The 14,167-nt window shown below is 39.2% G+C and overlaps 1 protein-coding gene across 5 annotated transcripts; it reads left to right on the plus strand.

The window, feature by feature from the left end:
* Positions 1–4,951: 4,951 nt before the first annotated feature.
* LOC115748382 (zinc finger CCCH domain-containing protein ZFN-like) lies at positions 4,952–12,719 on the plus strand. Of its 5 annotated transcripts, none has more exons than XM_048280037.1 (8): positions 4,952–5,297; positions 6,232–6,348; positions 6,681–6,838; positions 7,570–7,632; positions 8,161–8,280; positions 9,144–9,431; positions 11,613–11,942; positions 12,184–12,719. In XM_048280037.1, the coding sequence occupies exons 3-8, from the start codon at positions 6,686–6,688 to the stop codon at positions 12,445–12,447; spliced, it is 1,218 nt and encodes a 405-aa protein (XP_048135994.1). In that variant the 5' UTR covers positions 4,952–5,297; positions 6,232–6,348; positions 6,681–6,685; the 3' UTR covers positions 12,448–12,719. The 5 variants fall into 5 exon arrangements, with proteins under 5 accessions (XP_048135994.1, XP_048135995.1, XP_048135996.1 ...); XM_048280038.1 differs by having other exon boundaries at positions 6,335–6,348; XM_048280039.1 differs by lacking the exon at positions 6,232–6,348 and having other exon boundaries at positions 12,184–12,262; positions 12,365–12,719.
* The last annotated feature ends 1,448 nt before the right edge of the window (positions 12,720–14,167 follow it).

Consider the following 14,167-nt stretch of genomic DNA (forward strand, 5'->3'; position numbering starts at 1 on the left):
TAAATATAAACTTCCCAAAGATTTGAAATAGCCGTAGATTTTTCTAATATAGAGTAGCTGGAGTTCATTTTGCTTGTGAGGATAGTAATTTATCGTTTGAGCTATGCCATGTTTGGGTGGATTTGTAAGTTCATTAAACCAGCAACGAGGAGCACATTAAAAGAATCAAAGATGTTTACCGGCTTAAGTACACTACGAGCGTCAAAACTTGTGTACGACATTCACTTTAGTATCAAAACTTTCAAAACGATCACTTAAGTGCCAATTTTTTTTTAAAACGATTACTTGAGTGCCAAAACTTTCAAAACGATCACTTAAGTGCTAACTTTTTTTAAAAACGATCATTTAAGTGCCAATTTTTTTAAAAAATGATCACTTTAGTGTCAACTCCACCGAGCCACGTCGGCTTAAATATTAATAAAAAATAACACGTGTCGGATTTCCGGTAAGCCACGTCGCCTTAAATTGGAGTCGGCATTAAAGTTATTGTTTTTAAAAGAAGTTGGCACTTAAGTGATCGTTTTTTAAAAAAAGTTAGTACTTAAGTGATCGTTTTGAAAGTTTTGGCACTAAAGTGAGCGCCGTACATAAATTTTGGCATTTCTAATATTCTTTAGCCACATTAGTTTCGGTTCGATTAGAAATATAATTTGCTTTCATTTGAATACAATCAGGTAATCAAGCTGCATTTCTACACGGCATAGAAGTAGAATCTTCTTTTGCTGTTTCTTATTATATAGATGCGCTCTGGTCTTCCCTCATTAGATGTGAGGATTTCCATGTGCACAGGTCATGCTTTTCTATGAGCTTTGTCTGGTCGGGACTTGAGAAGCACTTCATGTAGAAAGAGATCGTCTTGTGATTTTGTCAGCGAGTGCTCCCCGACGCTTCTTTGCTCGACAAAATGTTTCTTGTGAACCACTATAACCGACAGAAATGGCTTTCGTCTTTTTAGAATATAGCCTCTGACGCGTTTGGTTATGCAACATTATATTTCTACTTCTGAAGCAAATTTCTACTTTTAAAGTTTTTGAGCCATTCCCAGAAGTTAAAAAAAGCTACTTCTCTTTCAGAGGTAGAATTCTCTCAACATCAAAGAAGCGGCGTAGAATATCCGTTGAGGAAACTCAAGGATATTCTTCAGAGTCTGGATGAAAAGGGTCACAATAGTTGCTTCTTGAACTATCTTTTATCAAGAAAAGATCATTAGGGGAAGACCTATACCTAAACTGCAACACCAGTTCCTTTTTTGGAGCCTTCATTGGATTGTAAACATGATTTGAGAATAAGGAAGAAAGATTTGCCTCCAAATAACCTCTTCGAGCTTAGTTATAACAGAATTTGAGCAATTGCATCGATCATTGTGTTACTTTCGTATCACGACTTTTTAGCTTTTGCAAAAATGGTACACTATGGGCGTGTTTGGTAACTGGTCTATTTCTCTGTTTTTCTGCTTTTTTGTTCCTCGCAACAGACAAATAATAGAAATCTGTTTGTGTACGTCGGTTAAGTTTTCTTTTCCCCTAAATAAATCAGTGGCCGGGGAATGAGTTTGGAATGGAAATAAGAAGTAAAAACAATCTAAATTTTTATTCCGGAGAACAAAAAGAGCAACAATGTCATTTTAGAGAAACAAGATCAGTGTAACCCGACCCGCATATACTTAAGTCGTCAGGTCGGGTTTACATTTTTTTTTTTTTTTGCAGAAGACCATTTATACTTTTGGCTTCCTTAGTATACTTGCCATAAAAAGAATGTCAAGGTAAAATCAAAATAATCGATTATATTTCTTTTTAATTTTTGTGTTAAGATTTTTCTTTCAGCACCCTTGGATACATTTTACAAAAGACGCATCGAAAATTTTGTATACGAATGCAATATAAAAGAATTGACAACAATGGAAGACATTTAAATTTGTATACGAGTGCTTTGTTGTTTATCGGAGATGGGTGCGATGGGAGTTGACGAGGAGCGCAGAGTCATGTATTATCAATTTTTGGATTTAATATTTAAGTATAATCTTTTAATTTTGTTTTGGTCGAATACGTTTTAATTAATTATAGTGCTTTTTTAAAATTCTTAGGAATGCATATGAGAATGGAAGAAGAAGAAGTGCAAAAAAAAAAAAAAAAAAACTCAAAAACTGACCCGACTCGACTTGAACCTTCAAACTATGCGAAATCATTTACTCACTACCTGGTCTGGCCCGACCTAAACCTAAAAAATCTAAAAACTTATGGTCGGACTAGGTAGGATAGACTACGATATTTTGGAAAAATTCCAATTAAGAGCCCGAAATGCCATTATTTTCTCAAATAAGAACATAAAGTGGTCTTTATTTTAAATAAGGGCTTAAAGTGCCCTCTTTATTTCAAACAAACAAGGGCATGAAGTGGTTATGCTTGTTTCAAATATGGGCTTGACCTCGTTGGCTGGTTAAGGGCATTTTCATCCGAATATAATTTTAGTTCAAATTTTATTTAAATGAAAGTAAAGTAAATAAAAACTAAAAATTAAAACAAAAAATAAAAAACAGAGGAAACACAAGTGGGAGGGCCCGCCTCCCGCCTATGGATGCGATGGCGGTAGCCGTCAAGGTGATTTAGTGACAGTAGGTGGCAAGGTTACTCTATTACCCATTCCATTAGAAACCCCAAATTTTTTGGTACATACGCCTTAGCAAGGGTTGGCGACCTCGCCACCCTCACCACGATCGAGAGAGGTCCGTGACCTTCTCCCATATCTAGGGAGGGCTGTTGGCCCTCGCTCACGGTCGGCGGGGTCGCCAACCCCCGCCGCATTACTAGCGGTGGAAGGTGTCCACGGGCGGGAGGCAGCTCCTCCCATTTGTGTTTTTTTTTTAGTTTGTTTTTAATTTTTAGAAAATAGAGAGAGAAATAAAGAAAAAATTAAAATTTTAAAAGAAAATAACCAAACTAGCCCCTAACCAACTGTTGTGAGAGGCCCTTTTTTGAGATTATATAGCCACTTCAGGTCCTTGTTTGAAACGATATTTACTTCGGGTTCTCATTTGAAACAAGGTTCACTTTGAATCATTATTTGAAAAAATGAATGTACTTCAAACCCTTATTTGAAAATTTTTCTGGTATTTTTGACACCCCTACTAACTATTAAATTGGATTTTGTGAAGCTATTTTAGAATATCTTGATCAGTTAAGTCTTTACAAAAGTCCAGTTTCATTCAAGCATGAATTGTTAAGTTACCACTGACATTTTTATAATTAAATGAGAAAAATTAGGAATAGAGATTTTTAGGGTCGTACCAAACTCATTTATGTTTTTTTTTTCCTATTTTCGGAATAGAATTTTGTATAGTCATCAAACGCGCTCTTTTGCTCTGAAACTCGTCTAGGGAATATAAATAAAAAAAAATATTTCTGAATAGAAATTGTTTTCGAAAATAGAAATGCTACCGAGCACACCATATATTGAAGTGATACGTGCACAAGTTAGGAGAACCAAAAGTACGTTATTTGCCCTTTCCTTTCTCTTTTCCTCATTTTCTCCTCTTCTTCTTCCTTACAACCAATTTGTAAACTAATTTCGAGAAAGAAAAATGGATGTATATTTCATTTTTTTATGAAGAGCCATGTTAATAAATGCATTGGAAAAGCTCGTTATAAATAATTAGAAAGGAATAAAGAAAGAGGTTTTATTGGAGATGGATGAACTTGGGTCATTTATATATAAATATAGTACTAGAACTGCTGGTGATCCGTTTGTAATTAACTCCATTTGTGCAGAACTATGGACCCCGACAAGTAATTTTAGACTAGTATCGAGATGAGGCATGTCTACACTTCTCATCATATAAGAATTGATATTGCGATTCTGTTCGCATAATGGGAAAGCCGGTAATACTTGTTATTCGATAATCGGAATTGCCAAACTATGTGACACTGGTCACATCACACTCCTTGCATGAAGATGGTCACTAAAGATAGAAGAATAAATGTGCAAATGGGTCCGATCGGTTTTTGACGATGCACTATGAAATCCAAACCGACACGAGCGAGAAATTGTCGAATCGGACGGTCCGATGAGATTATCGTAATTAAGCCGGATGAAAACAAACCGATTCCATTCACAAAGTCGATTATCAGAACGATCGGGAAACAAGCCGTACAGAAATATATGCGTACGCTCGGACCTCCGCTCGGTTGAAACTCATAAAACTAAATTGTATTTGAACTCGAATCAACTCATTTTTTTTTTTGTTATGTAAATTCAAGTGAACAAGAAATTGGAACGGAATAAATGGAATTTTTTTTTTGGTCGGAAAAAGGAATAAATGGAATTCGACCCGCAAAAAAAAAAAAAAAAAGGCAGGAGCAAGGTACATATTCTCTGAAATTGAAAGCCTCACACAACAAATATCAAATACCACTAATTTAAAAAAAAAAGGGAGAAAAAAAAGGCAAAAAAAAAAGGCAAAGGCGATTTTGTCCGAATCTGCGGTATACATATATATATAGCTTCAAAAGCCCCTCCCGCCGTCGATTCCCACACCCGCCACAACCTCACTCGCTCTACGGACGCTACACGTGTCCCTCAGAATCACCACCCTCCGTCAGCAGAAAACCAATTTTTTTTTTTTTATAATAAAAGTTGACGTCAACCCCCCCGAGAAAAAGCGAGAAAAGCAGGAGATAATGGGAAGTTACGATAAAGCCAGCCGCCACGTGTCGAGCTGATTCCAGCGAGTAAAGGGGATCGCGCCGTACTCGAGCGCGTTGTTGGGCGGTCTGGCCGTCATTAATTTGTTTTCTTTTGTGGCCTTTTTTTTTTCCCTTAGAAAACGCGGGCGAAGGTGTAAACAAAAAAAAAGAAAAAAAAAAAGGGGTTGGGGCGAAGCGATGGACTGTCTGGTTCTGTGAAGACTCATTGGATGGTTGGTTTTTATTCTCTCTCTCTCTCTCTGCCTCGTTTTTGTGGAGGCGAAGACACGAAGCGCTTTCTCTCTCTTCCCCTCCCTCTCTGTCTCTCTCTGTCTCTGTCTCTCTCTCTAAAGGCAACGCCATTCCTTAGTTTCTCCTTCGCCCCGCGGCGACCGAGGGGGAAGCGTTCGGGGTTGCGGGGACGGGCGGGCATCGGCGGCTGATTCCGTTGTCGGCGTCGTCGGCCGGTGGCGGAATGCGAGCTCCGGCGAGGCCGCTTCTCCTCATTCGGCGGCGATAGGTTGGCTGCGGCGGCGGGTGATGGAGTGATGGCGTTCGATGCTGGAATTCCGATGCCCCGGGGGTCCGTTGCCGACGGTCCCTCTCTCTCTCCGTCAGGTATCTCTCTCTCTCTCTCTCTCTCTGCTCGAGGGGTCGATCGTCGTTTGGAATGATGCGACGGAGCCTCGTCAGTTGTGGAGGTTCCGTGTTGCGGATTTGGCCGTTTTGTCTCCCCCTTCGTTGCTAATCAATGTGCTGCTTTTGTTCGCTCTCTCTCTCTCTCTCTCTCGCGCGCGCGCAATGACATGCTTGTTCTGCCGTTGCGTTTTCTCGTTGCTTTTCCTCGCTCAAGTGTTATGCGTGATCCGTTTCCGTTTGGCGTTTGTCCTTTCTCAGACATTACGCTGGTTCCTGTCGTGCAACGTGTCAATGATGCCCTCTGGTATTTCATGTGTGGTTTGATTCTGTAACGTCCATTCCATCTCGGGCTTGCGATCTTGTCTGAGCGACTCTGTTTGCATTGCCAGCGAGCATAAGCAGTACCGGCATACGTTAATTCTGTATTTCTGTCTTGTTGCTAGGTTGTTTCTTTCTTTTGGGTAGTGCGTATGAGATGTCGCGTTGATCAAGGAAATTCACAGTTAGTACAATGGCAGTTTCTGCAAAGTGAAGCTATCTTTCTTTATTCGAGTATTACGTTATGTATTTTAAATCAGTGGCATTTTTCTAGTTCGGTCCCTATATTTACAAAAGATGCGGTGTTTTTATATTTTATTTCTCTTTTGCTTCCATTAAATTTGTTGACTAATGGTGGCGCAATATTGTCCTGGTTGGTCATGTCTTATGGGAAAAGTTCCATACTTTGTTCTTCTTCTTGGTCAGTTAATGTCGGCCATATGATCTGTAGATTCAACCAACTGTTACAATTGTTGGTCTGATACCTTTTCTTCACAGTGGCTCATTCTTAGTTTCGGTTGCTTTCATTTGGAATGAATTAGCAATTAGTTTTGCACTCAGATGCTTTGGTAAAGATTTCATCTTGGCATTGAAGCAAGGTGATATTTCATCTTTATATATGTACTGGGGTGAACCTCTTTTAGCTTCTCACTTCCTTCCAGAATTGATCATCTTGGCAGCATTCCTGTGGTGTACAGATTGAGATGATGAGGCAAGATCCTGGGATCACATCGTTGCCTCTTTGGATCTAGGCAGTTTGTGCCGTAGGCAAAAAGAACAATATAGAGATCCTGGCGAAGCTACCTTCTATTTTGGAAAGTGTTTATTTAGTGAGAAGGCTTTTTGATTTCAACAAAATAATACGCTCCTCATAAATTAGTCCTGCAATTATCTGTGCAAAATCTGACGGTTCTTTATTGCATCTTCTATGATGGACTATTTCTTGGTGAAATAAGTGTTGTCAATTGTGACACTTATGTCATTTTTTGAACTTTGATGTGATCTGGCAATAGTCTTTCTGAAATTAATCTCTTGTTATTTCAGATGCGATGTGGCAAATGACTCTACGATCCAACGAAACCATGGAATCGGGGCCTTACCCTGAGCGTCCTGGGGAGCCGGACTGTTCTTATTACATTAGAACAGGCCTTTGTAGATTTGGTGCTACATGTCGATTCAATCATCCATCTGACAGGAAGCTGGTATAACAGGAGCATTTTTAGATATATTTTTGGCACATTAGTACTAGTAGTGACAATTCTTTTCCCAAACTTGTACCCTCGTTACAAAAGACCCTGTCTTTCTAAAGAAACCTTTCTCTGCGCATTTGCACAAGATCAAAGTCTCTCGCTAACAAGTCTTCTAACCTGAGAAAGAATAGAGTCAGAACTTACTGAAGAAGAACGACTACAAGGGCAGCTAATTATGCTCAAAACTAAGATCAAACTGGTTTCTGGATCTATATTATTATATCTCAGTCAGAATGCTGGAGAATTAATGCAGCATAGTGAGCATTACATGAAGCAAATTTCCATAGTTAGCTTTTCCAGAACAGTACTCTTTCTCACAGAATTATGTTAGTATTGTACGATTCTGACCACAACCCATTAGGAGTTGCAGTAAGTACTGATTAAGTTTGTGAACTTTGTTAAGCAGCTTTTGCAAGTGTAGTCTATGTAAGATTGCCTTTGCACTTGCACGTAAGTACATATAAGGACCCAGATGACAGTCTCTCTTGCTTAGGCAGATATTGTCATTCAGATCATGTGATATGAGCGCTGTAGATTTGACACTCTGAGAAGCGTTGTGTAATACATCTAGTCACATTCCCTCGCTGTTTCCATAGGCATAAATGCATCATAAAATGTTGAAACATTCTCTGTTTAGCGTTCTCATATATAACAAGATTTAATCATTACATTCTGCGTTGTAGGCTATAGCTAATGCAAGAATGAAGGGGGAGTACCCAGAGAGAGTTGGGCAGCCAGAATGCCAGGCATGTATTTCTTCTCACTTCGCAGAACATTTTCTGAAACAGCTGATCTATTTTAGTATGATAGGAGCATATAGATAGTACTTGAAAGGAACTACTATACCAGATAAATGAATGACATCTAGGGTATTAGACATGTGAAAGCAACTTATTGAGAGAGATTGTTGAAAATCTAACTCGACGATCATTGGTAACTGATAAAAATTCCTGGAATTTAACTCACATTGACATGCTATTTAGTAAGGAAAAAACATGATTTGGTGTACTTTATAATATCCTACTTCCTTGTGAGTTCATGTAGAATTTGTTGGTCCTAGAATAGTTGTGAAGAAGTTTAGGGTAATGGAAACTATTTGTTAAGAGGAGGACTGAGTCTCCATAACTAATAATTACCCTTTCAGTTGCTCCTTAATATAGAAGTGCGGGAACCATCTGACAGGTTAAATATTGATGCCATCATCATCCATTCTACCTCTTTAGCATTTACATTTATGGTTTCTAAGAGTAGTTCTGTTATTTTCCACATTCCAGTACTATCTGAAGACAGGGACTTGCAAATTTGGAGCCACATGCAAGTTTCATCATCCTAGAGACAAGGCTGGGATTGCAGGAAAAGTTGCTTTAAATATCTTAGGCTACCCATTTCGGCCGGTTTGACTATTTTCCTTCACTTGCAAGAGTTACACTCAAATTGAGTAATATTCAATTGGACTTTTTATCAATTTTATGTAATTATAATAGGGCTTCATTGTTTTTATCTTGCACCTTAATCGGCATCATCTACATTTCACCTTTTGATTGGTTTGAAGATACTCTTTTTAGGGAGTGGGAAGATTTGGCCATAGCATTTTATTGAAAAGATTATTTATACATGCATTACTTCTGTCCTTGGTAAGGGTAAGTGTCAACTAAAAATGGAATTGAAGCTGCCACTCGGTTTTTGTATGTGAATATCCCTGGTGAGGTTCCTTATCGAGTGAGTTATACAACTGAAGAGAAATGTCCGTTAAAGAGGACTCATATTTGCCTGAGCACATGGGGGAGATTGGATAATAGAAAAGGAGTTGGAGCTCTAATAGAATATGGGTGTCATAAGCATTGAACTGGAAAATTCTAGAAAGCAGATGACGCATGATCATGTGAGAGAGTTTACTCTTAATAAGCTGGATGTCACCGACTTGGATAAAGGAGGATCCTAGGACAAGTTTCCAATTGGATAATAAGGATTTCCTGCTGGTTTTGACTCACATTACCCCCGTGAATCAATCCCTTAAATTTGATGCATTAACTTCTTGTTTTTTTTACATGCAACAAAATTTTTTAGGCATGTCATATTATTGCATTTTCAGTCTTGGCTCTGATTTGTAAATCTGTCATCCTATTTAAAATGAACTAAGTGGTTGTGTATTTGTTCCTCATGGGCCTGTCCTTTTGTTCAGGTGGATGGTATATGTTTTGTGGTTACTATTCTGCTTTAGCTTGGACTCACAATGCCATTCTCTTCTTTTGGCCAGAATGAGGTGGAGTGTGCCTACTATTTAAGAACTGGACAATGCAAGTTTGGAAGCACTTGCAAGTTCCACCATCCTCAGCCTACTAATATGATGGTTTCACTGCGTGGTTCTCCTGTGTACCCTTCTGTTCAGTCTCCTACTACTCCGGCTCAACAGTCATATCCAGGAGTTACAAGCTGGTCTAGAGCATCTTTTATCCCTAGTCCTCGTTGGCAAGGCCCTTCAAGTTACACTCCCTTGATTGTTCCTCAGGGCATGGTATCAATACCTGGCTGGAATGCCTACAGTGTATGCCTTTCTTTACCCTGTGGTAACAAAGTGCTGCTGTGTGCTCTAAAGATGCATAATCCAGCTTTGTGTGGTTTGTCTAGTATCAGGGGAAAAAAATATTCTGAGGAGCTACATATACAAAAAGGCATTTCTCAGGGACATCCACCATGCCAAGCTGTAGTTTCTTACTTCTCTAGGAATGATGTCATGAATTTTGAGAAGATGCCATTTTTATCTTATTCTCCAGGATAATTAGTTGTCAGCGTTACACGAAAAGGAATCTCTTGCCAATAAATCGTAGATTGGTGTTCTGATGGTTGTTTATGAAAATTTTTAACTAAAGATGGTGAACTTTGGTGGCATTGTAGAAGGCAGTTCTAGGCCACGAAATGGATAAGGAAGTTTCTTTTTTTGTCAATGATTGTCCATGTCTTTTTAGTGTCTTGTCTTGAGTATGGTAATCAACTATCTACAAAGCATACCTCTCTTAACAAGTATTGGTCTCTGACAATTTCTGATGCTTAAAATGTTCATAGATCATGTGACTTGCTTTTATATCATCCATGTGAGAGGGATGGTGTGCCCTAGGTGGGATTAGCCCGAGCACTTACGAGGAATGGTTGATTGCAGAGGTGGACTGGGAAGTTTATACGATCAATGTATGTACCATGTCTTTTAGGTTGATTGCCTCCAGTGTGGTTAATGACTCCTGGGCAAAGCATTTCCCCTCTGACAATTAAAGTCAAATACATGCAGATTTTTTTTTGTTCTCACAAATGTTTCTAGATAAGGTACATTGTCATTCCTAAGTTAATCCATCCCCCTCATGTTCATGGTGGTATAACGTTTTACATGTTGCTAGGAAGGATCACTAGCTGTCCTCTAGCCTGCTGGCTTTGGAGGCCTCTCTCAAACCCCAGGATAGGAGTTATATATATTGCTTGCAGATTGCTAAGGATTAGTGAATGCATTCCAGCTCTGTGAAATTAATGTTTGAGTTCATCGGAGTAAGAGCTGCGATGGATTGTCTGAGGAAGGCTAGGATTAGCCCACAGGATCAATAAGGGATTTTTTTGGAGAAGTTGCATAGTTTGAACGAATGTCTTCTTATGGTCCCGTGAAATCATAAATATTTTGGTTTATGAGAGTGGTAATGGTCATTGCAGTGCCATCGAAATTTTCGTGCACTAGAACTTGGTAGTTTCCACATGAAATTCATTGATATTTATGGTCCGTTTGTTTTGCTGAAAATGAATGATTTGGAACACATTTTCTAATGAATGATAGCTCATAAAGCTTGAAATAATTAGTCAATGAAAAAAAATATGACAATTTTTTTCATGAACGATGAAAATATTTTTGGTTCACTCTTTTTTGTCGATACAAGATTTTTAGGAAATTGTTTTCCAAATCATTCATTATCCGCAAAACAAACGCATCCTTAGTGTAACAGATTCAACATAAGTTTGTGATCGGGAAAGAACAGTAAAAGTTTGAACCGTATGATAAATCTTCTTCAATAATAAAACCACAAAATGTTAGTCAGTCTGGGGCACTTTCGGATGTCTACATTGAATCCATTTCTTAGGTATTAAATGTGCCTTCATCGAGGGTCAATAGCTTGCTGGAAATTAACCATATGAACATCCTGTCTATAAGTTTGCACTCTTATTAAGTTGGTTAAATCTTTGCCGTGGATTTTCATTGAACAGGAATAAAGATGTTGCATGATCTGATACAGAAAATAGTGCAAGTACCTGCAGGATAGAGGAGTATATATGTGTCCCAGGAATGTCTTACCACATAGACCATGGGGAAAGTTTGAGGCATGTTGATTGAATTGCTGTGCTAGGAGTCCTAAGAGGATCTGAGATACAGTTTACGTTTAAGTTCCATTTCAAATAAGAGATCAAAGTTGCAATCTTATACATTAGGGAAAGCAATAGGTAGTTATTCTGGTTATTCTTAAGTAGATATGTATTTCTCATGGTATGGGACCCATAAAATCAAGTTCATGCATCTGTATCAATATATTTTTGTATTGTATTGAAGCACAACCTAGAATCACCGCTGTGCTTAGCATATCCTTTCTTATGATATCCACCGCTTAAGGTGCTTCAGAGAGTCTTTATTTAGTTATTTTTAATGCAACTAGTAAGTTGTGACTCTGGGGTTTATATAACAGTGTTATGTTTTCAGGGTCAACTGGGGTCAGTTTCATCTTCAGATAGCCAGCTTATAATGATGGGACAAAGTCAGATTTTTGGAAGTTCTGGCCAGAGCGATTCAGTCAATACTGGATCTCCAGGGGCGTTCTCATCATACCAATCTGGCTCTGTGCCAGTTGGTTTCTATGCATTGCAGAGAGATAACATATTTCCTGAGAGACCTGGGCAGCCCGAGTGCCAGTTTTACATGAAGACAGGAGACTGCAAGTTTGGTGCAGTTTGCAGGTTTCATCACCCCAGAGAGAGACTACTTCCTGCTCCAGACTGTCTTCTGAGCCCCATAGGCCTTCCATTACGTCCGGTTGGTTAACAGTCTTAGGCTGACTTTACTGAATTTTCTCGATCCTCCGTTGCATTCACTTTGTGACGGACATTAACTGCTGTTTTTACCAAGAGAGCATCCTGTTAATATTTCCCTTTTTCTAATTGCATCCAAGACATGTCTGCCTAAGAGAGCAGAGGATTTACTTCAGATGGATCATTTGTTGTGACTTTTGAGGTCTTTACTCTTGCCACCCATGACAATTGTATGTTTTCAACAGGGAGAACCACTGTGCATATTCTATTCCCGTTATGGTATCTGCAAGTTTGGACCAAGTTGCAAGTTTGACCACCCTATGGGTATCTTAAATAATCTCTCTGCATCTTCTCCATCGGGTGCTCCTGTTCGACGTATGTTAGCATCTTCATCTGGAACTGCTGCACTGGTTTTATCTGAATCAGGCCCAGGGAACCCTAGGAGACTTTCATTGTCAGAGACTAGACAGATATCTTCTGCTGATGACAACATCGACTCGGATGAATAAAAACTCCGTCAAGAAGAGACCCTCTGTTCATTTGTGCAATCTCTTGGAGGTGGAGAAAGAGTTGTCTGTAAATCATTGCTTACTGATTGAGATGTACAGAGTTTATATTTGTTGCTTCTGTTCTCCTGAAGTGCACTTCAGTCAACCGAAAACTCCTCCAAGTATCGATTTTGCTGCACTCTGTAAATCTGAAAATATGTCACATTTGGCAAAACCAATGTGAACATTTCATCTGTTCAAAAGTCAACCTGTTACACCTGATTTATCTTTCACCCTATGTCTCAATTGCGTTTTGTTTTAACTGTTAATGGACGATTGTAGTGTCCCAATAACCATTCGTTGCCTCTGTCTCTGTTTCCCATTCCATACCAGCCACCTCCCCCCATGCAAGGGAAGGGTTGGTGTTGGATTCATCAGGACCATTCTTTACAACTCTGCAGATGCTCCCTTCACATGACTTCACATTCTTCTTCCTTGTAATTTTAACTAAATTTGTTGGAGACTTAATCTTCTACTGTGGCATGATCTCTTTAGCCTTCAGATTGATAAGGTTAAGCTATTGTACAGATGCTAGTGTCGAAGTTTCCGTCCATTACTCTGTGGAACAGTGTTTTCAGGAAACTGCCAATGAGGTGGAAAGAGCCCCTGTGTGCCCAGCACTGGCAATTGCAGAAAGCTCTTGAGGTACCCTGTTAAGTCCCAAGGATAGCCTTCTCTCGTTGAGCTGGGATCTTCTTCCATCAGTTTGGTAAGAACTTATTCTTCTTCAGGATTTGTTCCATCATTTCTTTTAGCTGATTCTCTTTCAGTGGATCTTATAGGAAATTTCCATGACAGGAAGCTTTTCTAGCCATTCCACCATGTTATGTTTGTAGCTGGTTGCGAATATGTAACTACTCAAACTAAGTTGGAGAAATTGATGGATGATAAGTTTCTGCACTCTTCTGTTGCTTTCCCATTTAGAGGTATGGCCTGGTTTTGCTGAGTGAATCTATCAGCTCCAAAGGTTTATTCCTGTGATTTTCATAGGTTTTGGCACAGCCGATCATGTTACGCTTTCATATGCACTTATCATGTTCGAATCTCATGTTGTATATGCACATTTTTATCCATTTGTAAGTAATGACAAGGCTGGTGGTCATTTTGTGGCATGAATCAGGTGAACCTAGATTTGCATGGTTTGGGCCGCTTGCTAGTGTGTCTGGTGTAATAACTATGGATGCTGGTGATATATTTTGGTTTGACAGTTTTACTACCATCTCTAGATGAGTGGGTGACGTGAAAATATGTATGTAGCCGATTTAGTTAACAATTCTAATGGTCGGTTACTTGCTGATCAAACACCGGAGCATTTTCGAAGCTGAGTACCGGAGGCTTCTGTTGTTTTACATGTCTTCCCGTTGTATGCTGAAATTAATTTGGATGACCGTTTTCACAAAATGCGAAGCAATGAGAGTAATCGGTCCTATTATGACCAAGTGCTCTTTAAATTGCTCATTTCTCTGCATTCTTATCATGCAAAAGCCATATTTCGGGAGTAGTTCAACGCAATGCCTTTGGCATAGGTTGGATGTCACTTCCAGCAGGTATGCTGCTCCCATCCTTTGTGATGGCCGATAAGTTTTGAAGGAAGGTAGCTAGTCTTACATGTGCATCTGTGCCTGGGGCTGCCTATGATAATGTAAAACCAGACGACAGATGCAGATGCGCCATAGTCGCT

This window comes from Rhodamnia argentea, chromosome 6 (assembly GCF_020921035.1).
Source record: "Rhodamnia argentea isolate NSW1041297 chromosome 6, ASM2092103v1, whole genome shotgun sequence".
In the NCBI taxonomy this organism is placed as follows: Eukaryota; Viridiplantae; Streptophyta; class Magnoliopsida; order Myrtales; family Myrtaceae; genus Rhodamnia; species Rhodamnia argentea.